We start from the raw sequence: 27,126 nt of genomic DNA, 5'->3' as shown, positions 1-27,126 counted from the left end.
TGGTAAATTTCCCCCTATCTTCCAATCTGGATGACCTCATGTCTTTTGCCATCCAGATAGATAGGAGACAGAGAGAGAGAAGGGGTGAAAGGGGGACTTCTTCTTCTTATTCTGGTGTCACTAATGTTAAGGTATCTAACCCATCTGTGTCTTTACCTCAGGATGAGCCTATGCAGTTAGGCCTATCCCACTTATCTCCTGAGGAAAAGGCACGCAGGCGTTCCCTAGGTTTATGTATTTACTGTGGGGAAAAGGGTCATTTCCTTAATCAGTGTACTAAGAGGCCGGGAAACACCCAAGCCTAAATGGAGAAGGGGAGCTCCATTTGGGTGCAGGCGTTTCCTCTCCCCAATCTGCCTCCAAGGTTTTATTACCAGTTAAATTGTCTTGGCCTACGTGTTCTGTTAATTTGTCCGCTTTTGTGGACTCTGGGGCGGAGGGTAATTTTTTGGATACTGGTTTCGCAGCCAAACATGGTATTCCTCTGGTCCCTCTGTGTACCCCCATGAGAATTTTAGCGGTGGATAAAAGACCCCTAGGGTCAGGTGTAATTAACAAAAAAACTGCCTTCTTATCATTGTGTATTAACGATTCTCACAGTGAGGAGATAGCCCTTTTTCTTATTGAAGGTGCCTCTTCTCCTCTTATCTTGGGGTTACCCTGGCTCCAGGTTCATAATCCTCATATTGATTGGGTTACGGGGGAGATTTCTAAGTGGGGTTCAGATTGTGGGGGCGTATGTATTCCTCCAACAATAGCAACTACCTCAATTGAGGGTTTACCTGCAGCCTATTCGGCATATGCCGATGTTTTTTCCAAAAGGGCTGCTGAAACCTTACCCCCACATAGACAGTATGATTGTCCCATTGACCTAGTTCCAGGTTCCACTCCTCCTCGTGGTCGTACGTATCCTCTTTCTTTACCTGAAGCCCAAGCAATGAGGGACTATATTGAAGAAAACCTTGAGAGAGGTTTCATCCGACCCTCTAATTCTCCTGCCGGTGCTGGGTTTTTCTTTGTGGGTAAGAAAGACGGTGGTCTTCACCCTTGTATAGATTACAGGGGTTTAAATAAAATCACCATTAAGAACCGCTACCCCCTTCCTCTAATTTCTGAGCTATTTGACCAGGTTAAAGGTGCCCAAGTCTATACCAAGCTTGATCTTAGAGGTGCTTACAATCTCATTCGTATTAGAGAGGGGGATGAGTGGAAAACAGCATTTAACACCAGGGATGGCCACTATATACTTAGTAATGCCCTTTGGGCTCTGTAACGCCCCCGCAGTTTTTCAAGAATTTGTCAATGACATCTTTCGAGATCTGCTGGGGGTATTCGTAGTGGTCTACCTTGACGATATTCTTATTTTTTCTTCCAATCTAAACGAACATCGTAATCATGTTTGCGAAGTCTTACGTAGGCTAAGGGAGAATAATCTTTATGCAAAACTAGAGAAATGTACCTTTGAGGTTTCTTCTGTTCAGTTTTTGGGGTTTATTATTTCCAACAAGGGCCTAGAAATGGATCCAGGCAAGGTGAGAGCTGTCCTGGATTGGGCCCAACCCCTTTCGTTACGTGCTGTTCAAAGATTTCTTGGTTTTGCCAATTACTATCGTCAATTTATTAAGAATTTTTCTCTTATTGTAGCCCCCATCACAAGTTTAACCAAGAAGGGCGCTGATCCCAGTATTTGGCCTCCTGAAGCCTTACACGCCTTTGAAACCCTCAAAAGAGAGTTCTGTTCTGCCCCTATTCTTCAACACCCTGATCCCGCTCTTCCTTTCATTGTAGAGGTTGATGCTTCTGAGGTGGGAGCGGGGGCAGTCCTTTCCCAAAGGCATCCGATTTCCAACAAATTGCATCCCTGTGCCTTTTTCTCTAAGAAGTTTTTACCTGCAGAGGTAAATTACGACATAGGGAACAGGGAATTGTTGGCTGTCAAATTGGCCTTTGAGGAATGGCGGCATCTCCTAGAGGGTGCAAAACATGTGGTGACGGTCTATACTGATCATAAGAATTTACTTTATATTGAATCCGCTAATCGCCTAAATTCTAGGCAAGCCAGGTGGGCCTTATTCTTTTCAAGGTTTAATTTTGTTTTAACTTTCAGGCCTGGTTCCAAAAATACCAAGGCGGATGCACTCTCTAGGAGTTTTGAATCTTTCCCCTCCGACTCTAGTGAGTGTACTCCCATCATCCCCAAAGAATTAATTTTAGCCACTTTAGAATCCGATCTTTCCTCCCTATTACTTCCCTTACAAACATCTGCTCCTACTGATACTCCCCCTGGGAGATGGTTTGTTCCAGAGGAGCTTAGGGAGCAAGTTTTGAAGGAGGTTCATGATTCTAAAATGGCGGGACACTCAGGAGTTACTAAGACTGTTTCTCTACTGTCCCGTCATGTTTGGTGGCCTTCTTTCAAACGGGACACAAAATTTTTTGTCAACTCCTGTCCAGTCTGTCAAAGATCTAAATGCTCTCGTCAGTTATCTCAAGGTCTGTTAAATCCATTGCCAATTCCTGAGAAACCTTGGTCCCATCTTTCGATGGACTTCATTGTAGATTTGCCCCCTTCCCAAGGGAAGACTGTGATTTGGGTGGTGGTGGATAGGTTCAGTAAGATGGGCCATTTTATTCCCCTTCCACACCTCCCTTCTGCTAAAACCTTGGCTGATCTATTCATTACTCACATTTTTAAGTTACATGGTTTTCCTGAGAATATTGTTTCTGACAGGGGGGTCCAGTTCGTCTCGAAGTTTTGGCGTGCTTTCCGTTCTTTAGTAGGGATTGAGTTATCCTTTTCCACTGCATATCACCCCCAAACGAATGGTCAAACTGAAAGGGTAAACCAGTCCCTTGAACAATACCTTAGATGCTATGTGTCTGATAATCAGTCTACATGGTCCGAACTGTTACCCTGGGCAGAATTTGCATGCAATAATGCTACCCATTCCTCCTCAGGAGAATCTCCCTTCTTTATTGTCTACGGGTTACATCCCAAAGCATTTTCTTTTTCTGGCTCTAATTCCCCTGTACCTTCTGCCAATTCCTCTGTCGTTAAATTTTCTGAAATTTGGTCTCGGGTACACAACTCTTTGTCCGCAGCTTCCCTAGCTCAGAAAAAAGCTGCTGATAAATTCCGTAGGGAAGCACCCAAGTACAAGGTGGGGGACTTGGTATGGTTGTCTACAAAGAACATCAAGCTGAAGGTCCCCTCTCCCAAATTGGGTCCCAGGTTCATTGGTCCATACCCCCATCATTGCTATAATCAATCCATCCTCTGTACGTCTTCAATTACCCGCTAATTTTAAAATTTCTAACTCCTTCCATGTTCCACTAATGTTCGTCACTTGTCTGTTCCTCCCCCAGTGTTGGTTGAAGGTCAGCCTGAATATGAGATCCAGGAGTTCCTCGACTCCCGCCTTGTGCGAGGTAAGCTACAATACCTTACTAGGTGGAAGGGCTTTGGTCCTGAGGAGAACTCTTGGGTCTCAGTTGAAGACATAAAGGCTGACCGCCTCAGGAAGCAATTCCACTCCAAATTTCCTGGTAAACCTGGGGGTCCAGTGGCCCCCCCTAGAGAGGGGGGTAATGTAATAAAAATACCTTCTCCTGGTGGTCTAGTGGGGGGACGGCAGGGACGCCTGCCGCCCCCTCGACGGGGACGCCCGTCGCGCCGCTCCGTTCTTCCTGTGCCGGCTCCTGTGCGCGCGCGCACTTCTGATTTAAAGGCGCATGAAAAGACTCTGCTAAATCCTCCTGTTTGACGTTCCGGTTTGACCTCTGCCTGTTATTGACTCCGATTCTGCCTCAACCCATCTGATTGATCCCCTGGTTTTGACCCTTTTCCTTCCTGACGATTCTGTTATCCGCCTGCCTCGATCCAGCCTGTCTGACCATCCGCTTGCCTTGTCCTTTTGTACCGTGACCTTCGGCCTAAAGACTCTGCTAACAGCCGTGCCCCTTTGCCAGCCAGAACATCTCGCCTTGCACCCCTCGTTAAGTCCAGGTGGCACCCAAGTAAGCTGAGGGCTCCTCCCGAAGCCCAACGGTGGTCACACTACTGGTGAAGCCGAGCCGAGACCAGGGTGCTTGGCATTTGTTCTGGTATCGGGTGCCGGCCGTGACAATGAGAGAGGATGAACAATCATAGGAGTGCAATTAGGATTTCTCTAGCAACTGGGAAAGCAGACCAACCAGTTGCATGTCATTGGCTTAAAAGCATATAGACAAATACAAGATTCCTCTGCACTCAACCCATTATCAATATATTTAAGACAGAGACAATTTGTGCATACTGCTACTGAAAAATGCCTTACCCTTTAAACAAAACAGGGATTGTTTGTCCATATATTGCAATATATTTAAGCTGGCCAACTACGTCAAAGTCATCCCATATCTGGCCAGTCCTATGCTCAATTTTCATTTGATTCATTAAGAATTCTATGGTTTCATTATACATTTTATAAAAGGGACGAATACGTTTTACCTGCAACTTACTAGCTGCTTTCAAAGTAAAACTCCCAAACTTGGCTGCCCTTTTATTAGACACCAGTGGGATCACCTGACTATAGTTGGAGGGGGTGGGAGCTACAACATGGAGCTGGTCACTGCTCCTGTAGAACTATAACAAACAAGGAAAAGTTATGCTCACCACTAGTTTTTAAAATCATTAGGCGGGGGTGCAATGAGCCTGTCTTGCAGTGCATATTAAGATATGCCGGGCCCCCCATCTTTCTGAGAGCTGTTGACTGGGAAGGCATGGACGTTTAAGGGGCCCTGGCCACCAATAATTCTTATAATACGGGGGGGGGGGCCTGGCTACCAATTTTGGCCCACAATTTACAGATGTTGACAGCACCAGCCATAGATTACTTTGTTTAAAATGCCTTTATTGAGACATGGGTTTCTGACCCCAATACACTTGGCCAAGTGTATTGGGGTCAGAAACCCATGTCTCAATAAAGGCATTTTAAACAAAGTAATCTATGGCTGGTGCTGTCAACATCTGTAAATTGTGAGTGAACGGATACATGGTGGAAACCGTTGGACGTGCATCAGGTCTTAAGAATTGGGAGGCATAGGTGCTGACTGAGAAATCTAACCTACCAATTTTGGCCACCAATTTTTTTTTCTCATGTGGGGTCCTAGCCACCAATATTTTTTAATGGGGGGGGGCCTGGCCACAAATTTTTTTTATGGGGGCCCTGACCACCAATATCTTTTTACTTTTTATTAACATGTGGGAACCCTAGCCACTAATTTTTTTTTGTTTTTTTACTGTGTGATGGGGAGGGTGAACCTGTAGGTGGGGCTTGCAGTGGGCGTAGCCCAGGAAATTTTGTCGTATGGGGCCCTTCGATTTCTGATGGCGGTCCTGGGTCTATGTGATCATTGAGCGACTGTGAGTAACAAAAATCCGGTATTGTCCATTTGTGAGAACCAAGCGCGAGTTGGAGGCGTCTGGCTCCCATGACAACGGGGGCGGAGCCTCACGGTGTTCACGGGCAGCTGTATCGCATCGGGTAACAGACAACGGAGGAATGAGAGTAAAATAAGAATAGAGACGCAAGCCCATAGGTTACAAATAAAGGGGGTAAGATCAACAGCCTTATACCTGAAGATGCTTATTTGACGTCGGGCTACAAAGGTCTGGCAATCCTCGGTCTCAATCCCCCTGGGGTAAGTTTTTAATCATGCTCATGCTTCTCGTCATGATCGGGAGCTTAGCCTTAAGACAACATGGCATTGTATTTTAACTTCACATGGGCACTTGGGAGATCTATTCTGTTTCACAGATTGTTTCATCACGCCAACACACTTTTTTAAAACTTTATTGGACAAACACATTTGCATGTATGTCTTATTACTCTTCCATAGTATGGAGATAGTTAACATTACAGAATGTTGTGAGCATGTCACTCACTGATGACATCATACCTGCTGGTTTGGTGCCCTTTTGCACTTATAAATGATATTCACAGTTGTGTAGGGTTCACCTTCCTGAAGACAACACAAGGTGGCGAAACGTTGAAAATACATTTTTTTCGTTTTTTTCACTGAATAAGTCCTTGGAGTGCGGTTTTTGAATGATCTATGTATTAAACATTTTTTTACCAGCACCCAGGCAGATGCTGCTTGATAGTGAGTGCACTGGACTGTCACGCTAGTCTTTAGGCTGGTGCATGCACATAATTAATAAGGACAGGTGGGCATATTGGAACTGATGGAAGTTGCTAGTAGACTGTATAGAAGCAAATATTGTAGTTATAGAAGCAGATATTGTACTAAACAAAACTGAAAATGATAACATATTTTTTGCAGGCTATTTCCATGCAGTGATTTTTTTAAATTTATAAACCGTAAAGCTGTTGAAATTGTGTTATATTTATAGATAAGGTTTTGGTTTACAGAACTGGTTTACCAGAATCCCCACAGAAAAACATAAAACAATATTTTTTCCTGCTGCTGTAGTATCTGATAACAAGATATTACTGCTTATATAACAGAAGGAATCAGAAGGTACCCTGTTAAACAAATTTAACTGTAGTACAGTATGTAGTCAGTTCTATTGTTACAGTTTGGAAACCACCAAGCCATAATTTGGAAGAAACTCTCCCTTTACCAAAAAAGACCTCCCAAAAAGAAACAAAAATAGTGTTTTTTATTTATTTTCTTTTAATTACATTCAGATGAAAGGGCATTTAAAGGAGAACTAAACCTACATTTAAACCCACCCCCCTTAACTGGCCTCCCTCCCTGCTACCTCTCTACACAGGTGCCATCTTCTGTCTGATCTGCCTGTATACGTCTCGTCTCAGGCATATGAATGTAACCCTACATTGGCTTTATGCCTTTCCAGAAAGTGAAGGTAGAATATCACACTGGATTCAGTCACTCTGGACCCAGATGGACCCTCGCTAAGTGGAGGAGGAAGGGAAAGGATGTTGTTATACTGCATCTCTCTGCTGCTGTGTAGAAATAAAAATAGGATGCCAGAGGTTCTTGCAAACAAAACAAAAACTGAAATACCATAGTGTTAATACTGAAAGCACAACAAGGAAGTATTGTATGTGATCAGATACAGTCATAGGTATTGCAGGATTCTATGAAAACACTTGGTAGGTAACTACAGGTATTATCCTGGACTATTATCCTTGGAGGAGTCCGGGGGCAACTGTGAGAACACTTAACTAAGCCTAAATCCCTAGTCAGTAATAGCTTATGTCTATGAGAGAAGTGGTACTGCTCTCTTCCCCAGTTCCATTTATCTGCCCTGAAAAGCACAGCCTTGTTTAAAGGCAGAGATTGGCCCAGAAATGTGAAAAAAGGCATTTTCAGAGTTCAGACTGACCTCTGATTCATGTACCTGCACTAAGGCAGAATCTGTACTTATCAGTGCAGATATCAGAGCTTTAAATGGGAGCAGATCCACTTCTCCAATGCTCTATGTGCCCTCAGCCTAAATCTGATTTAAAAAAAAAAAAAAAGAATAGTACAATCAGGCTGGAATAAGCATGATACTTTCATGTATGCACCCATTTATTGCACAGTGCTGAGCAATATTTGGTGTTTTATAAACACAAAATGCTTGTTAACAATCATGGATGATATCCTTACCACAAAGCAGGCCTGCCTAAGAATAAGGGTGTTGTTATATTATGCTAAGAGGAATGTGCTGCTGCACTGGACAAGCCCCAACCCACCCACCAGAGACTCCTGGAACTGACTGGTCAGCTTTGCTATCCACCTTATAAAACTCACCCATGAGGCCAGAGGCATGAATAAAAAAAAAGTTTTATTGGTGAACAGACAGGCAGTACATGTCACAGGAAGTACAATACTTGAATTAGCGGTACAATCATTTTACAATATGAATCAGTTGACATCCCATACTAATAAACATTTTGTATTCTTAAAATAAAGAAAAGCTTGAGTCTGAGCTCATACAGTACAGGTTATAGAGAATGCAGTATGTTTTTGCTTGCATTGAGAGAGCATATTATCTCATTTGACCTGAGTCATGTGTAGCAAGTACCATCTCATTTCTTCTTCAAAGTTTTCAGTGTTACTTATTGATAGTTAATATAGTGCAATTGGTGGAACCTGGAGGATCATTCTTTTTGTGTAACATTTTTAAATGTTGTAATGTAACTAACCCATATTTCTTTTTGCATAGAATCAATCCAGTCCATGTCAAACAAGTGGGACAATTTGGAAATAAAGAGAGAAATGGATGGGGGTTGCGGTTTAATCCAGTCTTGAAGAATGTTTTTTCTTGCTACCACTGATATTATGATTAGTACTCTTTTACTACCCTTGGTCAGTCTGGATGGAAGCTGCTTTGTGAGGCTTAAGGAGGCCCATTCAGGGGTTATTGGAGTATCACCAAACGAGCGGATTTTTCTCTAATATGCCCACCAATGGCAGGGCAATATTGGGTTACTCTGAACGTTCAGCCCTAGGGCCAAACAATTGGATTATACAAAGGAAATAGGCGCCAATGAATCATAGGACTGCATCAACTATCCGATGTGGTCATCGATCGCAGGAACAATCAAACCTGCCCGATTTTTGGCCAGATATCGATCGTGGAGACGCATTGGATACCCCAACACATGGGTAGATAAACTGCCGAACACGTCTAAGAGTCAGTCCACACAAGAAGATTCGGGGATTAGTTGACCCAGCGACAAATCGCCTCTTCTTCGGGGCGACAATCTCCCTGAACTGCCTTTCCCCTGCCCTCTGCCCGCTATAATGAAAATCCCCTGCAGTAATTCAAACGTGGCGCTTCGTTTTCCGAAGTCACAGGCAGGTGGAAGAGGCGATTTGTCACTGGGGTGACTAATCTCCCCGAATCTGCTCGTGTGGACTGACCCTAAAGGACTGATATCGGAAACTTTAATCTGCCCGTGTAAGGCCACCTTTAGGATTGCTAATGCCCTCTGAGCAATATAGGGGAATTTTGAGACCTCTATGCTTAACTAAACTTGTTCCTCTCCTCCCCCAGTTCAATGGCTAGGTACGTATACACATCATGACACACTGTATCTGCTGTTTCTCATTTGTGTTTTCTTTTGTTGTGTTTTACTGTATAATTGAAATAAAACAAAAGTGACCTTTAAAAGAAAAACAAACAAATTAGAAATAGTCCAGTTATTTGTGCATTGTAACTGTTTTGTATTGGAATTATTATACTTTTAACACTGGCTCCAAATGCCTTGTTCACCCCTGTTATTCACTGATATTCAGTTATTGTTATGATACATTTTACTTCTGCTGCACATTATTCATACTTCATTACTTGGTGTTTCTAACATACAAATACTATAGATTATATGTACATCTGCGGAGTCATCAATAAACATTGTCATTATCAAACATCTCTGGGGTGGGTAAATGTGCCATAGCACCACAAATCATAGATTCTACAGCATTTTTGGGTCAGGGTGTGGAGGGATTAAAAGGGGTTGTTCACCTTCCAAAACTTTTTTCAGTTGAGTTTTTTCCAGATTGTTCACTATAAATAATGACTTTTTTTTTAATTGGTTTCCATCTTTTATTTTCTACCATTTTCCCAAAATCTAAGTTTAAAATTGAATTTTCGTGTCTCTAGTGTTTCTGTCTGACAACTCAGTGATCCAGGAGCAGATTCTGAACTGTTACAATTTGCTACATATAGTTGATAAATTTAGTTAATAAATTTCTCAGCAGTATCTGTGGAATATTAGCAACTATTGTATCAATTCTAACAGCTGCCTTTAATGAGACTCAGGGATGCTGCACAGCAGGGACAAAGATAAGAAATGTATCAACTAAATGTATCCATTTAGAACAGTTAAAAAGTAGGCGAGTCTGTCATAGAAGCTGAATTTTTTCTTTGAATTGTTTTTGAATTTTCTGTCTTCTTCTTCTGACTCTTTCCAGCTTTCAAATGAGGGTTACTGACCCCATCTAATAAATAAATGCTCTATAAGGCATTTATTGATATTACTACTTTTTATTCCTCATCTTTCTAATCCTATTCATATTCCAGTCTCTTATTCAAATGAATGTTTTGTTGCTACGGTAATTTGGACACTTGGTTACCAGACTAAATTGCAAACTAGAGAAGAACTGCTAAATACAAAGCTAAAAAACTCAAAAGCCTCAAATAATAAAAAATTAAAACCAATGGAAAAATGTCTGAAGATATCACTCTCTACATCATTCTAAAAGTTAATTTAAAGATGAACTACCCCTTTATAGTGGTAAAATTACATTTAGTCTACCTTAGATAACTCAGGGCTGAAATTACCCTACTCGCTATAATAAAAAAGGTGATATTACTAACTAATGCCAGTTCAGACCTAGCATTATATTAAAAAAAAATACATTGATTCAAAAAGAACCCAGATATCATTACACAAGCACACAAAAGTGGGTGATTAATAACTATTTTTTATGAAACCATTTTGTTTTTGTTTTTATTACACTAAAAAATAGATTGTTTCAAAAGGGACCCAGATATCATTAAACATGCATGCAAAAGTGGGTAATTATTAGCTATTTTCTAATTTTTGATATTTGCAATGCATTGCAGGCATCTATGTCATTTTACATTTTACATTTTACAGCTACTAACACCTTAATCCTGCACTACTCACATTGGAAATAGGATCTGTTAAACATCCCGTCTTCCTTGAATTAGTTGGTAGTTCAACTTTTTTATTAGAAATTTAAAATTCCACTATTAAGGAAATATCCACCTTAAGGTAATTTGGGCCTTAGGTGATCTGGCATCAACAAGAGAGAATGCCCAGCCTGTGATCCTTGTTGAACAAGGGAGGTTTATGAATGTTTTGGTGACTCCTGGGGAGACTAAACATGTCTGTAAACTGAAAAACTGCTTTGGACCAAGCTTATTAGCAAGTCTATGGGTCCCGCCGACAGACCTGCCCAACCAATATCTGGACCAAAATAAATCAGATATCAATAGGGCAGGTTTGATTTTCCCATCAAGGCAAGGACTGCATTGCCTTTTACCTTTGTTATGATCCATTTGGTCACCAAAGGACCAAAAAACAATTAGCTCATCCTTATATCACCCAGCTCAAGGTGGACATATGGGGTAAAGATCCACTCATTTGATGACCTCTCCAAACCAGCAGATCGTCGGGTGTGTGGCCAGCTCAACTGTATTGTAGAAAGGATTTGTTTAACTTGCACAACAGGGAAACTAAAAGTTGTGAGCCTACTGGTCAACTACAGCTGCATAACCCCACCAAACAGCCAGGGCTGCTAATATGCATAATCTTGCAAATGCTAGAAGGTCTTCTGTGAAACATTAACTAAAGGACTCACCACAAAATCCCCCTCTAAACTTTGGGATGAGCTGCTTACTGGACCCACTGGTTTGGGAGGTTCTCTTTCCTCTAGAGTTCCCTAAAGCAGTGTCGGACTGGCCCATTGGGATATTAAAAACTCTAGGTATGCCCAGGTGTCAGTGGGCCTCTTGCTTCTAACCATGTGGCCAATTTCATGGTCATTCCCTATTTCTTTATGGCAACAGAAAAGCTTAATAATGGAAGAATGGAGAATAGTATTTAGAGAAAATAGTCTAGGAGAATAAAGAGGATGAGTGAGGGAAGGAGGTATAGGTTGGAAAGTGGACCAAACAAGGAAAAGGTAACGTTGTATCCGAAGAAATGGAGCCTGAAGCGTTACTCCGCAGAAACCGATGTGTCCGAGTGTTCCGCCCTAGGTTTATTGAAGTATTGATTAAAATCACAAATAGCGGGCAGGGGGAAGCGTAGCTCATGGAAAGCTCGTGGAAAGTGGGCCCTGGTGGGCCCCTGGCATCCCAGTGTGACATTGCCCTAAAGGGAACCCTAAATTGCATTGTCTGTAGCAGTTTCCGACTGGCCCAGGGGATACCAGGAAAACTCCAGGTGGGCCCAGATGTCAGGGCCCACTTGTTTCTAACCATTCAGCATATTTCATAGTCATTCCCCTAATTCTTTATGGGGGAAAATGCTTAATAATGGAAGAATATAGTAAGTAGACTAGGAAATAAAGAGGTTGAGTAGAGGAAGAATAATAGTTTGGATAGTAGGCCCACAGTTTTGGTCTGTAGAGTGGGCTGCTTGAGTTCTCTGAGTTGTGTTTGTAGCAGCAGGAATTAGCGAATAAACCTGGTGCCTCCCTGGTTACCCCTGCGGCTGCTCATTAGTCTGGCAGGTGTTGGCAACTTGATCGTTGGTTTCTGATTCGGAGGTTGCCCGGTTGGGACACTTGGCGATGTTGAGGTAGAAAGCCTGGAATGAGGGGCTGGAGAAGTAATAGAGCAGCGGGTTGCACATGCTGTTCAGGTAAGTGAGACACACGGAGATGTAGAAGGCGGTGTCCGCGCTCTGGTAGATGTCGCAGTCGTGCCACTGGGGAGAGCGCAGCAGTCGCAACATCTCGATCCTGGTAGAGACGCTGGGAAGGAAACAGAAGCAGAAGGACATCGCGACTAGCAGCATGCACTGTACAGCTCGCTTGATCTTGGCGTGTCGGTCCAGGTTGCGCTGGCGGAGGCGCAGGATAACGCTGCAAGAGCAGAAAGCGACTATGAGCAGCGGCACGAAGAACTGCACCAGGTAGATGAAATCGTGCTGCAGGTTACCCGAGTATTCGGGGCATATGGCGAAGCTCTCACAAGTTTCCGAGCCCTCTTTACCCCCGCCCAACTCTCGGCGCTTGGTCAGAATGAAGACGCTCTCGGCTATGGAGATGAGCCACACCGCACAGGCCATGCCGGCTGCACACAGGGTGGACATTGAGTTGAGTCTGTGGTGGGGCTGCACTACCCTGAAGTAGCGATCGGTGGCCACCAGCGTGAGGAAGAAGATGCTGCCGCTGCGATTGGACGAGAGCATGAAGAGGACCAGGCGGCACAGTGCGTCTCCGAACTGCCAGTGCTTGTGGCGCAGGTAATAGTCCGTGCGGAAGGGCAAACACACCATGAGCAGAAAGTCGGCCAGCGCCAAGTTGAAGAGCCACACGGTGCTCGGCTTCCACGACTTGCTGTGAAAGCAGAAGATCCACAGAGAGAGACCATTAAAGAGCGAGCCCAGCACGAACACCAGTATGAGCACCGGGGGCAGCAGGTAGGAGAGAAATCGCACCTCAAAGTTGCAGCAAGTGCTATTGCTCATCGTGGTCGATGTCCGTCCGCTCTGCGCTTACTTGCGCTGGTCCAGCCTACAAGAAGGAAACGAGTGTGTAACTACACGTGAGTCCCACGCATTCTCTAGCGCCGATACTACTTTATGTGCTGCAACATCATTACCAGAGTGGGGCAGCCCTGTACTCCCTCAGCAATGGACACGCCTGGCTGTATCCTAAACACCCTCTGGACAACTCAATCATCCTATCAGGCTGCACCACGGTTGCCACGTCTAATTTTCATAACCAGCCAAAATCAGCTACAAAACCAGCCCAAAACTAGCCAAGAGTCACTTCAGGGAGCTAGCACATGGGCACATTCGGGGAGATTTAGTCACCTGGCGAAGTTTCCCAGGCGACTTCAGAAATTGAATTGCCACGAGTCAGTGGCGGAACTATCGTTGAGCAGGGGGTGCAATTGGGCCAGGGCCCGCACCCCCTCAGGGCCCCCTGGCAGCACGCCCACCGCTGTTATCCGTTGCGCACCTCTGTTTTCTTTGTGGAAAATCGCGTAAGGAGGGGGGGCCCGGCAGGATGTCCCGCGCCAGGGCGTCCCCCCTCCAGTTACGGTACTACCGCGAGTGCATTGGCGCTGGCGTTTTCTCATTATAGCAGGCGGTAGGCAGAGGGAAGGCAGTTAGGGGAGATTGTCACCCCGCAGAAGATGCGATTAGTTGCCAGGTGACTAAATCTCCCTGAATGTGCCCGTGTGCTAGCTCCCTCACAAGGAAACTTCGGACGACTTCCGAAATAGAAGTGCTGCAAGTGCATTGGCACTGGCGTTTTCTCGTTATAGCAGGCGGAAGGCAGTTAGGGGCGATTGTCACCCTGCAGAAGAGGCGATTTGTCGCCAGGCGACTAAATCTTTCCAAATTTGCCCGTGTGTTAAAGCTCTCAAAAGTTGCCAAAAATAGCACAATATGTGCAGTGGAAAAAAAGTAAAAAAAAAATTAATTAATTTATATATAAAAATATGCCTTTTTCAAATTTTCACTGATTTGCTAATTTTTTCATGAAGTAAAATGGGACAGATTCACCCGTCACTAGGGGTGTAACTACAGAGGGGAGTCCAGGAGGTATAATGACCCAACAAGGCCCTAATACATATACAATTTCAATAAATATTGGTAAAACAGGTCAACCTATAGATATTTTGGTGACCAGCAGATTTTTGCCCCAAAATTATCTGAAATTGAGAAAAGTCACCATACAATTTGAGAATGCTAAAGAGGGAGATTGGGGAACAGAGCCCAAAATCTGGTAACTCCTTATTTCTACACAAGTCAGTCCCATTGCATGCTGGGTATTGTAGTCTAACATTAAACTTGGCAGTCGTCAAATTGTTAAACAAAAACTACATTACCCAACATGCATTGGGAGTACAAACCAGCCAAAGGCCCAAACTGGTACCTTCAAATCATGTATGTTGGCAAGCATTTCACAGTCCAATCATCGAGTAAAAACTTCAAGTTTATTTCAGTAGATTAAAAACATAATAATCCTGACGCGTTTTGTATCACATATATGTAGTCATAGGTATCTGGTGAGTGCAGCCTTTTTCCTTAAATTGCAGAAATTGTGTTAAGACTGTGCGTAGGACCTGGGGTTTAAACACCCATCTCATTGACCAAAAAGGGTGAGCACGATATCTGGATGAAGGCTTATGGCTGTCTTTTTAAAAAAGAAAAATAAATAACGATATAACGAATTATTATTAGAAAAGCGGGGTTATCCCTCTAAGATTTTGAATATGCCAAATGCCTTATAATACATAGGTTGAACTTGAACTTATTATTTTTTGTGAACAAACTGGTACCTTGGCTAGTTTGTACTTTTAAACCGCACCTTGGCTTTAAATTAGTAGCCCAATTTGGCTGGTTTAGATTAACCAAACACAAAATCATGTGACTCTAAAGCTCTGCCCAACTGCAATTTTCTCAGATTCAAATTTATACAGCTGACTTGTTGGGTTTGGTTTTCAGCCAAATCTTTTGAGGAGAATTCAGTAAATGGGCAAAGTTATTTTACTAGAAAATAAAATGCAAAATACATTTAGTCGGTTTTCAGCAATGTATGTATTATTGTTATTTGATAATGTAAGGTTATGCACTTGGGAATTTAAAATGTGCAAGACACTTACCCATGGCTGCTGGAAGATGTAGCTGAGATGCAGGACTGCAACTTACCATACAGTATACTGTATGTTACTTGGGAGGTCCTGTGAATTGCATTGTGTATATCCCTCTATCAGCACCCAGACTTCAGGGTTATTGTGTTAGTTCTGACCTCGCTACAAATGTCACACAAACTCTTATTCTATGCTCTCTAACACTGAAAAGACAGACAGTGCTTTCAGTAGCAATGACATTTATAAATATCTTTCATACAATTAAAAAAGATAATGAATGTAAACTAGAAAGTTGCTTAGTATTACATTTTCTTTTATTCTGCAAAAAAATTGAGCAGAGCAGAACTCTGACATGGAGCTTTCTGAATCCAATGACCCTTTTGTCCCTGGTAAGCAGAGAAACATTACTTTCATTACCCCCCCCCCCAAATAATTAGGCAACAAAAAGATTTCCCAACGCAGAACCTTGTGGTACACTTCTTAGAGCACTAGTCCAATTAGAGAAAGTACCAGTGACAACTCGTCTCTGTATACGGTCATGTGACTAACAGACTTTATTTTAGGCAGAACTGCAGTACTGTATGAAAAGCTTTCCCAAAATAAAAATTGATGGTATCTATTGCTACCCGCTTGCCCAGCTTCCTACTACCTACATCATCAGTTTGTTTGATTGTATCTCTGTCCTTTGTGAAAGTACGCCAACACTGCCATTCTCACGTATCTTAAACGTGATCTCTTAGCAAACCTTCATATAACTTCTCTACTAAACAAGTGAAAGAGGCATCTAGTTGCCAGGCTTAGTATGTAATCTACACTGGAATTACAGCAGCTTTCCTCCAATACATTGGTTCCATACAGGCCCGGACTGGCAATCTTTGGGTTCTGGCAAATGCCAGAGGGGCTGCTATAAGGTCCCATAGAAAGTCAGTATTTAGTGGACTGGTGGGGGCTGATTGGGCCTCTGTGTACCTGAAATGCCAGGGCCTATTTTATTTCTCAGTCCGGACCTGTTTCCATACAACAAGATGAAAGTGTCTGAAAATAAATCTGAAATATTAGCCTGCTAAAGCTGAACTTAGCCAAGTACTAAAGGGGATATTCTATCAGGCCTCACATTAACTTTACTTAAACATTTTAAAGGATTATTATACCACTTGTTCAATGAATAGAGCTTGTGCTGAACATACTTTTTGCCTGTTTTAATCATAAAAAATGTATGGATTCTGGTATTTCTTTAGCTAAACAGGGAGTCCCCTGCAAAAGTCTTTTGCAGGTCTCCTGCAAAATCAAAACCAGTTGCAAATTCTCAGAATATCATCCTTTACATCAAGTTAATTTATAGGTGAACAACCCCTTTAATGTAGCAGGAAACCTCTGCTTCAGCTGAATCAAACACCATATAACACCACTCAGTGTCGGACTGGCCCACTGGGATACCAGGAAAACTCCCGGTGGGCCCAGGTGTCAGTGGGCCCTCATGCTGCTAAACTTTTGGCCTATTCATGGCCATTCCCTATTTCTATGAGAACAAAGAGGCTAAATAGATGGAATAATTGATAATTTGAAAGCAGACTAGGAGAATAGAGATTGATTGAGAAGATGAAGAATAATAGTTCTGAGAGTGGGCCCCTTGTCTAAGGTTTTATGGTGGGCCCCTGGACTAAGGTTTTTGGGTGGGCCTCTGGTGTCCCAGTCCGACACTGACACCACTTTATAATGTTTGCTGCATAACTGTGTAGAAAGGAAGCTATGTGAATTACTGTTCGTGTCTAACCTTAAGTGGTTACGGCATGAGTCACTGGGTGTCAATAATATCTTCTAATTTTAAAATGTGTCTAGGGTGTTAATACTCACTGCCTCTTGCTATATACAGTGGTGTGAAAAACTATTTGCCCCCTTCCTGATTTCTTATTCTTTTGCATGTTTGTCACACAAAATGTTTCTGATCATCAAACACATTTAACTATTAGTCAAAGATAACACAAATAAACACAAAATGCAGTTTTTAGATGAGGGTTTTTATTATTTAGGGAGAAAAGAAATCCAAACCTGTGTGAAAAAGTAATTGCCCCCTGAACCTAATAACTGGTTGGGCCACCCTTAGCAGCAATAACTGCAATCAAGCGTTTGCGATAACTTGCAACGAGTCTTTTACAGCGCTCTGGAGGAATTTTGTCCCACTCATCTTTGCAGAATTGTTGTAATTCAGCTTTATTTGAGGGTTTTCTAGCATGAACCGCCTTTTTAAGGTCATGCCACAACATCTCAATAGGATTCAGGTCAGGACTTTGACTAGGCCACTCCAAAGTCTTCATTTTGTTTTTCTTCAGCCATTCAGAGGTGGATTTGCTGGTGTGTTTTGGGTCATTGTCCTGCGGCAGCACCCAAGATCGCTTCAGCTTGAGTTGACGAACAGATGGCCGGACATTCTCCTTCAGGATTTTTTGGTAGACAGTAGAATTCATGGTTCCATCTATCACAGCAAGTCTTCCAGGTCCTGAAGCAGCAAAACAACCCCAGACCATCACACTAGCACCACCATATTTTACTGTTGGTATGATGTTCTTTTTCTGAAATGCTGTGTTACTTTTACGCCAGATGTAACGGGACGCGCACCTTCCAAAAAGTTCAACTTTTGTCTCGTCGGTCCACAAGGCTTTTTCCCAAAAGTCTTGGCAATCATTGAGATGTTTTTAAGCAAAATTGAGACGAGCCTTAATGTTCTTTTTGCTTAAAAGTGGTTTGCGCCTTGGAAATGTGCCATGCAGGCCGTTTTTGCCCAGTCCCTTTCTTATGGTGGAGTTGTGAACACTGACCTTAATTGAGGCAAGTGAGGCCTGCAGTTCTTTAGATGTTGTCCTGGGGTCTTTTGTGGCCTCTCGGATGAGTTGTCTCTGCGCTCTTGGGGTAATTTTGGTCGGCCGGCCACTCCTGGGAAGGTTCACCGCTGTTCCATGTTTTTGCCATTTGTGGATAATGGCTCTCACTGTGTTTCGCTGGAGTCCCAAAGCTTTAGAAATGGCTTTATAACCTTTGAAATTGAACTCAGGTGTGATAAACCACAGTTAAGTTATTTTTTAACAAGGGGGGCAATCACTTTTTCACACAGGCCCATGTAGATTTGGAGTTTTTTTTCTCCCTTAATAACGTAAACCTTCATTTAAAGGAGAAGGAAAGCTACGGAGGCATTTTATTGCGAATAGATTAGCTGCAATAGTGCAAGCTAGAATGCTATATTTATTCTGTAGAATGTTTTACCATACCTGAGTAAAAAGCTCTAAAAACTCTCTGTTTGTTTAGGATAGCAGCTGCAGTATTAACATGGTGTGACATCACTTCCTGCCTGAGTCTCTCCCTGCTCTGGGCTCAGATTACAGCAGAGAAGGAAGGGGGAGGGGAAGAGGAGCAAACTGAGCATGCTCTTGCCCAGGGCAATGAGGTTTAAGCTGAAGGCAGGAAGTCTGATACAGAAGCCCATGTGTACACAATAGAAGGAAAGAAATGCAATGTTTCTTTTGACAGGGGACTCAGAGCAGCACTACTTTGGGGGTTTACTGGTATATTTAGATGGACCTTTCTGATAAGGCTTACTTAGTTTTAACCTTTCCTTCTCCTTTAAAAACTGCATTTTGTGTTCAATTATGTTATCTTTGACTAATAGTTAACGGTTTTTGATGAGCAGAAACATTTAAGTGTGACAAACATGCAAAAGAATAAGAAATCAGGAAGGGGGCAAATAGTTTTTCACACCACTGTATTATGTACTGCATTATAAATGCACTAAGGATGCCTATCCACTGCCTATCTCTGTATATTATGCGCTTTGGGGTGCCAGGATCCACTGCATTTCACATCTTAATTTGCTTTTGAGGCCTGTACTCTGCGTTAGTGCCTCTCCCTGTATAAAATGCATTTGAGGAGCCACTACCTCTCAATGTATATAATGTACTTTGGCAAAGTTTAGATTGTCTGAACATAAGTCAATTGACTCTAATGATCTGCATAACAGACTGCAATTTTTTCAAATTTAAATTTATGTAACAAAGTCAAGGTTGGCATTCTGCCAAATCTTTTGTGAAGGAATCAGTATGTGGACAAAGAGATTCTACTAAAAAAACAAATTTCAATAAACTTTATTTGGTTCCCACTTATGTATTATTTCATCAATGTAAGGTTAGACACTGGGGAATTTTAAATGTGTGGAAACATGGAAGTGAAATTTGTTGGTTGTATGTATTTGTTGACTGGGAAATGTTAATATTGCAGGCATTTTGTTAGTCAATAGAAACGTTATTTAGGTTAGTTGTTATTGACTCATTTAGCCAACAGGTGGCAGCATAATTAGCATAGTACAGTGATCCCCAACTAGTAGCTCGTGAGTGACATGTTGCTCCCAACCCCTTGGATGTTGCTCCCAGTGGCCTCAAAGCAGGTGATTATTTTAATTATATCATTATTTTATCATTATTTTTCAAATTTTGGTTTCATAAAAACCAGGTGTATTGCCAAACATAGTCTCAATGTAGGTTGACAATTTACATAGGGGTTACTAAATGGCCAATCACAGCAATTATTTGGCAGGTTGAAAAAAAGGCACACGTCCATCAACTTTTTATATCTGTATAAAACGTTCCTAAATGCTAGTTGATCCAAAGGAAGGCAAAAAAAAAAAAAAACATCTCTAATTTACCACAAAGGGGGAAAAACTTCCTTCGAAGATGGCAATCGGACTAGTCCCTGGATCATTTTTGTACTATGAGCTATCTCCCATAACCCTGTATTCCACTTGCTAAAAAGCCATCCAACCCCTTCTTGAAGCTATCTAATGTATCAGCCAGTATGACAGATTCAGGGAGAGAAATCCACAATTTCACAGCTCTCACTGTAAAAAAAAACAAAAAAACCCAAAAAAAAACGGTTTCCAAATATTTAGATAGAAGCTCCTTTATTCTATTTTAAACTGAATGGGTGACCTTGGGGCGGATTTACTAAAGGATGAAGTGACGAACGATGGCGACGATTTGCCATTGTTACCGATTTCAGGGACTTCGCCGATTTACCAACGGGCGCTAGCGAAGGACATAGACGTTAGTGATGATTCGCACTCTAACACCAGGTGACTTTTCGCTCTGACGAATGGACGTTACTCTGCAAATTCACTAAAATTCGGATTTTACTGAACGTTTCCTCTTTGCCAGAATTGCCTTCGCCAGCTCAGACCAGGCAAAGTGCAATGGAGTGCATAGAACTTACTCAATCTTCAGTTACTTACATCATATATAAGTCCAAAAAATGCTGGCGTCTTTTCTTTTTTCAGGGTGATAGGCTGCAAAAGTGTGTAACTGGTTTCCCCCATAATATAACATATGGGAACATTATTTTACACTGGGCTTTTGTGTAGGGCATTATAACAACTCAATTGACTTTATTAAGGTTCCCTTGGCCTGTGTAGTTATCAGTGTACCGTATATACTCGAGTATAAGCCGATCCGAGTATAAGCCGAGGTACCTAATTTTACCTACGAAAACTGGGAAAACTTATTGACTCTAGTATAAGCCTAGACACAACTACAGCCCTGTCTCCCAGCAGCGCACATTCTGCCAAAGTGACCCCCCCAGGGATCAACCGGACTTCTTTGCAAAGTTGATGGTGACAGAGAATTGTGCAGAGAGTGCTGTGTGATATTGCCATCACTGTTAATCTTTCATATAACCAACAGAGGGTGCTGTGTGATATTGCCATCACTGTTAATCCATTATACAACCAACAGAGGGCGCTGTGTGATATTGCAGTCACTGTTATTCTGTCATATAACCAACAGAGGGCATTGTGTGATATTGCAGTCACTGTTATTCTTTGATACAACCAGCAGATGGCGCTGTGTGATATTGCAGTTACAGTTATTCTTTGATATAACCAACAGATGGCGCTGTGTGATATTGCAGTCACTGTTATTCTTTGATACAACCAACAGATGGCGCTGTGTGATATTGCAGTTACTGTTATTCTTTGATACAACCAACAGATGGCGCTGTGTGATATTGCAGTCACTGTTATTCTTTGATATAACCAACAGAGGGCATTGTGGGATATTGCAGTCTCTCCCCAAGTGAACTGTTGGTATAGGAATGATTAAAAGTGACTGCAATCTCAGCTACTGCCCTCTGACCCGAGTATAAGCCGAGGTAGACTTTTTCAGCACATTTTGGATGCTGAAAAACTCGGCTTATACTCGAGTATATACGGTAAATGTAATCTATTAGATGCAGCATGTAACATAAAGAGGTCCATTCAACTTTAAATTTCCCGACGTATGCAAATTAGCCTGAGCGCAAGACCGCTAGCGAAGTTGCACTAGGCAGAATTGAACCCTAGAGATTCTTCGCTTTGATTTGCTCGCATTGCCAAAGTAACGCCAGCAAAAATTTGGCAGCGTCCGACGCCCAGGACGAAACTTCGCTTTTTAGTAAATAAGCGTTGTCTGAGTGTTGCGATAGCTGCGAAGCCGTCGCTGGTAAATTTTTGCCCATTAGTAAATTTGCTCCCTTGTGTCTGCTGGAAGGACCTACTGGTAAATAAAGCATAAAATAAACAAACCCCAGTCTTTCTTCATTACTGAGATTCATGCCTTTTACTGACTACGTTGCCCTTCTCTGGGCCCCTCCCTTATTCAATAGTAGCTTGTTTGGGTGCTGGAGACCAAAACGGCATATTCTAGATGGGGCCTTACCAGCACTCTATAAAGTGAAAGAATAAGCCCCTTTTAATACATCCCAATCCCTTTTTAAATATACGAATTACTTTAGCTTTTCACCAATCCATAGGTAAAATTAGAGCATTTCAAACAGCATCCCTGACATTGTCAGATACTGGAGAGTCACTGGTGCGTCTGATGAGATTAGAAGAGACAATGACAGAATGATCGAAATTATTTTATTATTCTAAACAGGTAATGCATGAGAAAATGTTTTAACCTGAAGTTGAGCGGTGGAAAATAAAAACAAATGGCAATCTATTGAGAGCTGCAGTTGCAATGGATAAGGCTGCGCTGTCTGAATTTAACACAAAAGTCCCTCCTTGCTTTGGCTGCAATGACTATTACATTGGGTTGTTATATACAGGCACAATGTCAAATTCATTTTTTCACTTCACCCAGATCTTCAATGCTGTCATCATCAACCTGCCAAAAAGAAAGAAGCAAAAAAGGTCCTTTATAAATCATGTTTTCATTGCACAGCATCCAGCAACACAGTTATATTACTACACAGCTTATAATATTGTAACAGCCATAGCATGCTCTGCTACCTATTGTTTTTATTTATTATAAGATATACTGTGGTGAAGAGAATAGAGCATGATTTTGCAACTAGCCATTTTCATTATGTAACATATATAAACATTTTCTTAAATATTTTGCACATCCTGACATCTAATGCTAATTTTTGATATACACACTGGAACACAACACAATATGGTTTAAGTTTACCAAAACACTCAGAGGCCCATTTATGAAAGGTCGAATTTTTTAATTTTAAAGAGGTTTTTGAAACCCTATTTTTCTAAAATCACGAATGCCATGAATGTTATTAAAAGATCAGAATATTAAAAAGTACGATTAAAAAAAAAAATGCTGGACAATGCGCTAAAAATCAGAAATCCCTAAAATTTTGGGCAATTACTAACGAAAAACAAAAATCAGAAAACCTCTAAAAGTGCAAATTGATTAAAAATGGTTCAATAAGATCTTCTTTTTTTATAATCTCTTTTATTTTTCAAAATTAGATACATTGACAAAGAATAATGTAAATATCATTATCAGTACAGAACATTTCAACTGGTTCATATCAGTACAGCTTCATTCAGTCAATAAGATCTTCTATAGGATCTCAGCAGCTTTTACTGGGTGAATTTTTGTATTAGAGGTTTTTTTTTTGGTTTTTCCTCTTAATAGATCTCAGATTTTTATAATTTTAAAGAAATACAGAAAAAATGGATTTGTGGGAAAAAAAAAAAAAAGAAATCTGAATGTCAATAAATAGACCCATCAAAATCATTTGTGGTTTAACCCTTTCCCTGCCAGCCGTTTTGTCCTAGATGCAAACATCTACTGCCAAGCAGTTTTTAGATATTTTGCACTCTTTCACTTTAAGGGCCTTTCTTGGGGCGGTCTTTTAGTTTACCCAGGAAAACAATATATTGTTTTTTTCAGGACAACCTGAACTTTCAAAATATGCAAGAATTTTGGTGTAATTCTACTTCTGTAAAAAAATATAGGCTTCTAAGTGTCCAATAAAATGAAAAAGAACAACAAAGAACAATCACATATATCAGAAACATCATTTATTTTATGTACGAGAACACAGCCAATTTGGAAAGGTCTATGTCTCCTGAACGCGGCAATACCAAATATATATAGTTTTATGGAGATTTCTCACTTGTATAGATCAAAATCTAGAAGCAGTACAATACCAAATTTCCAAAGCACCGCTCCCCAAACGGCATACTTCTGATTTCAAGGCCAAAAATTCCACTAACAGTAGGTTTACCCTAGAAAACTACCCATTATTAGAAAGAACAGATTCTGGTGAATCAAAAATGGGTAAATATATCGTTGTACTCCAAACTACCAAGTTGCAATTGTTTCCTAAAGTTATAATGTTTTATAGAAATTGGTGAATTTTTTGAAAAATGACCTCAAAGCTTCCAATCTACAGAATCATATCTCCCACACATCATTAGGTATCAATGTAAAGCACCCCAAATATGAAAGCCTGGGGTCCACTGAACAGTTTGATGCCCAATATGTATAGGTGTACCCAAACATGTGGCATATAGGGGCCTTAAAATGTAGACACCTCATTTGAGCTATCGGTTCTGTAATTCCAGATACTGCAAAATCAACACATTTGCATCGTTTTGGGGGGGTGTAAAAGTAGAAAAAAGTAAGTTCACCCCAGAAAACCATATATTTTCGGAAAGTACACATTCCCACGAATCTAAATTGAGTATGCATGTCTTTGTACTCCAAAGTACCAAGCCGCAAACCATTCCTAAATTTGGTGATTTTGGCGAAATTTCCAAAAATCACCTCAAAATTTCTACCCTGCAGCATTGTATTACCCACATACTTTTAGGTATCAAGAGAAATCACCCCAAATATGAAAGCCTGGGGTCCACTGAACAGTTTGATGCCCAATATGTATAGGTGTACCCAAGCACATGGCATACAGGGGCCCCAAAAGGAAGACCCCCATATGGTCTGTCATTTCAGATACTGCAAAATCAACACATTTACATCATTTTGGGGGGGTCAAAAGTAGAAAAAAGTAAGTTCACCCCAGAAATCCATATATTTTCGTAAAGTACACATTCCCACAAATCTAAATTGGGTATGCATGTCTTTGTACTCCAAAGTACCAAGCCGCAAACCATTCCTAAATTTGGTAATTTTGCTGACATTTCCAAAAATCACCTCAAAATTCTACCCTGCAGCATCATATAACCCACATACTTTTAGGTATCAAGAGAAATCACCCCAAATATGAAAGCCTATGGTCCTCTGAACAGTTTGATGCCAAATATGTATAGTTGGACCCAAGCACGTGGCATACAGGGGCCCCAAAAGGAAGACCCCCCCATATGGTCTGTCATTTCAGATACTGCAAAATAAACACATTTACATAGTTTTGTGGGGGGCAAAAGTAGAAAACAGTAGGTTCACCCCAGAAAACCATATATTTTCGGAAAGTACACATTCCCACGAATCTAAATTGGGTATGCATGTCTTTGTACTCCAAAGTACCAAGCCGCAAACCATTCCTAAATTTGGTGATTTTGCTGACATTTCCAAAGATCACCTCAAAATTTCTACCCTGCAGCAGCGTATTACCCACATACTTTTAGGTATCAAGAGAAATCACCCCAAATATGAAAGCCTAGGGTCCTCTGAACAGTTTGATGCCCAATATGTATAGGTGTACCCAAGCACGTGGCATACAGGGGCCCCAAAAGGAAGACCCCCATATGGTCTGTCATTGCAGATACTGCAAAATCAACACATTTACATCGTTTTGGGGGGGGGGGGCAAAAGTAGAAAAAAAGTAGGTTCACCCCAGAAAACCATATATTTTCGGAAAGTACACATTCCCACGAATCTAAATTGGGTATGCATGTCTTTGTACTCCAAAGTACCAAGCCGCAAACCATTCCTAAATTTGGTGATTTTGCTGACATTTCCAAAGATCACCTCAAAATTTCTACCCTGCAGCAGCGTATTACCCACATACTTTTAGGTATCAAGAGAAATCACCCCAAATATGAAAGCCTAGGGTCCTCTGAACAGTTTGATGCCCAATATGTATAGGTGTACCCAAGCACGTGGCATACAGGGGCCCCAAAAGGAAGACCCCCATATGGTCTGTCATTTCAGGTACTGCAAAATCAACACATTTATATTGTTTCGGGGGCCCAAAGTAGAAAAAAAGTAGTTTCATCCCAGAAAACCATATATTTTCGGAAAGTACACATTCCCACGAATCTAAATTGGGTATGCATGTCTTTGTACTCCAAAGTACCAAGCCGCAAACCATTCCTAAATTTGGTGATTTTGCTGACATTTCCAAAAATCACCTCAAAATTTCTACCTTGCAGCATCGTATTACCCACATACTTTTAGGTATCAAGAGAAATCACCCCGAATATGAAAGCATGGGGTCCTCTGAACAGTTTGATGCCCAATATATATAGGTGTACCCAAGCACGTGGCATACAGGGGCCCCAAAACGAAGACCCCCCCATATGGTCTGTCATTTCAGGTACCGCAAAAGCAACCCATTTACATCATTTTGAGAGGGGCAAAGTTAGAAAACAGTAATTTCACCCCAGAACACCATATATTTTTTGGAAAGTACACATTCCCCGAAAACAAATTGGGTATGCATGTCTTTGTACTCCAAAGTACCATACTGCAAAGCTACGCTAAATGCTGTGGTTTTTATGACATTTCTAAAAAATCACCTAAAAATATTGTAATTGGCTGCATTTTTCTCACCCAATTTCTTACATACAATTGTAAAATACCCTAAATATTGATGCCAAGGGTCTACTGAACAGTTTGATGCCCAATATGCATAGATATACCAAAGCAGCTGGCATGTGCGGACCCCAAATACAAATAGCGCATATGAATTTTCTCGGCTGCCGATTCGCCTTCTGTGAACAAAGACCTTTGACTGCGCATTGTGTGCCACAAGACCCTCCTAACGGCACATGGACCCCCAAAACCATATATATTTGGAAAGTACACATTCTGACTAACCCAAATTTGCTAAAAATGTGTTTGTACTCCAAATGATCAAAGAGCAAATGACGCTAAAAAAATGTAAGGAACAACAATGAAAGCATAAAAATCCCAAAAATCAAATACAATTAGGCAAATCAATAAAATAACAAAATAACTGATCCAACGGTGTGGTTAGTGGTCAAAATGCTTGATCCACTAGTCACACTGGTAAAGCAACAGTTTTTTAGGGAATAACAAGAACGAAACTGGTAAACTGAAGAACTAAAAAAAAAAAAAAACTAACAAAGATCCTATAAGTGTGTGTTTGTGTATACATGTGTGTGTTTGTGTATACATGTGTGTACAGCTCTGACAAGTGTATAAGAGTGTGTATATCTGTATGTGACTCTGTAAAATACATAAAAAGCCAGTAAATTAAAAAAAAAATCTACCTTTAGTTATATGTGTGCTGTGTATGTGTAAATGCATGTATGTATGTGTGATTGCATGTATGTGTGTGTGTAA

The 27,126-nt window shown here is 41.3% G+C and overlaps 2 protein-coding genes across 2 annotated transcripts in view; both read right to left on the bottom strand.

Annotated features, from left to right (window-relative positions):
* Window positions 1-10,647: 10,647 nt before the first annotated feature.
* hcar3.S (hydroxycarboxylic acid receptor 3 S homeolog) lies at window positions 10,648-13,490 on the bottom strand. Its single transcript, XM_018242542.2, has one exon. It carries the CDS (start codon window positions 13,179-13,181, stop codon window positions 12,189-12,191), a length of 993 nt encoding a protein of 330 aa, XP_018098031.1. The 5' UTR covers window positions 13,182-13,490; the 3' UTR covers window positions 10,648-12,188.
* Window positions 13,491-22,239: 8,749 nt separating this feature from the next.
* The window catches only part of denr.S (density-regulated protein S homeolog), an 18,148-nt gene continuing 13,261 nt past the window's right edge, over window positions 22,240-27,126 (bottom strand). The window contains exon 8 of the mRNA XM_018242533.2: window positions 22,240-22,500. Coding sequence (XP_018098022.1) covers window positions 22,456-22,500 — 45 coding nt within the window. The 3' untranslated portion in view covers window positions 22,240-22,455. The remainder of the gene's footprint in view (window positions 22,501-27,126) is intronic.

The sequence above is a fragment of the Xenopus laevis genome, chromosome 1S, assembly GCF_017654675.1.
Source record: "Xenopus laevis strain J_2021 chromosome 1S, Xenopus_laevis_v10.1, whole genome shotgun sequence".
NCBI classification, from domain to species: Eukaryota; Metazoa; Chordata; class Amphibia; order Anura; family Pipidae; genus Xenopus; species Xenopus laevis.
This window is presented reverse-complemented; position numbering and strand designations above follow the sequence as displayed.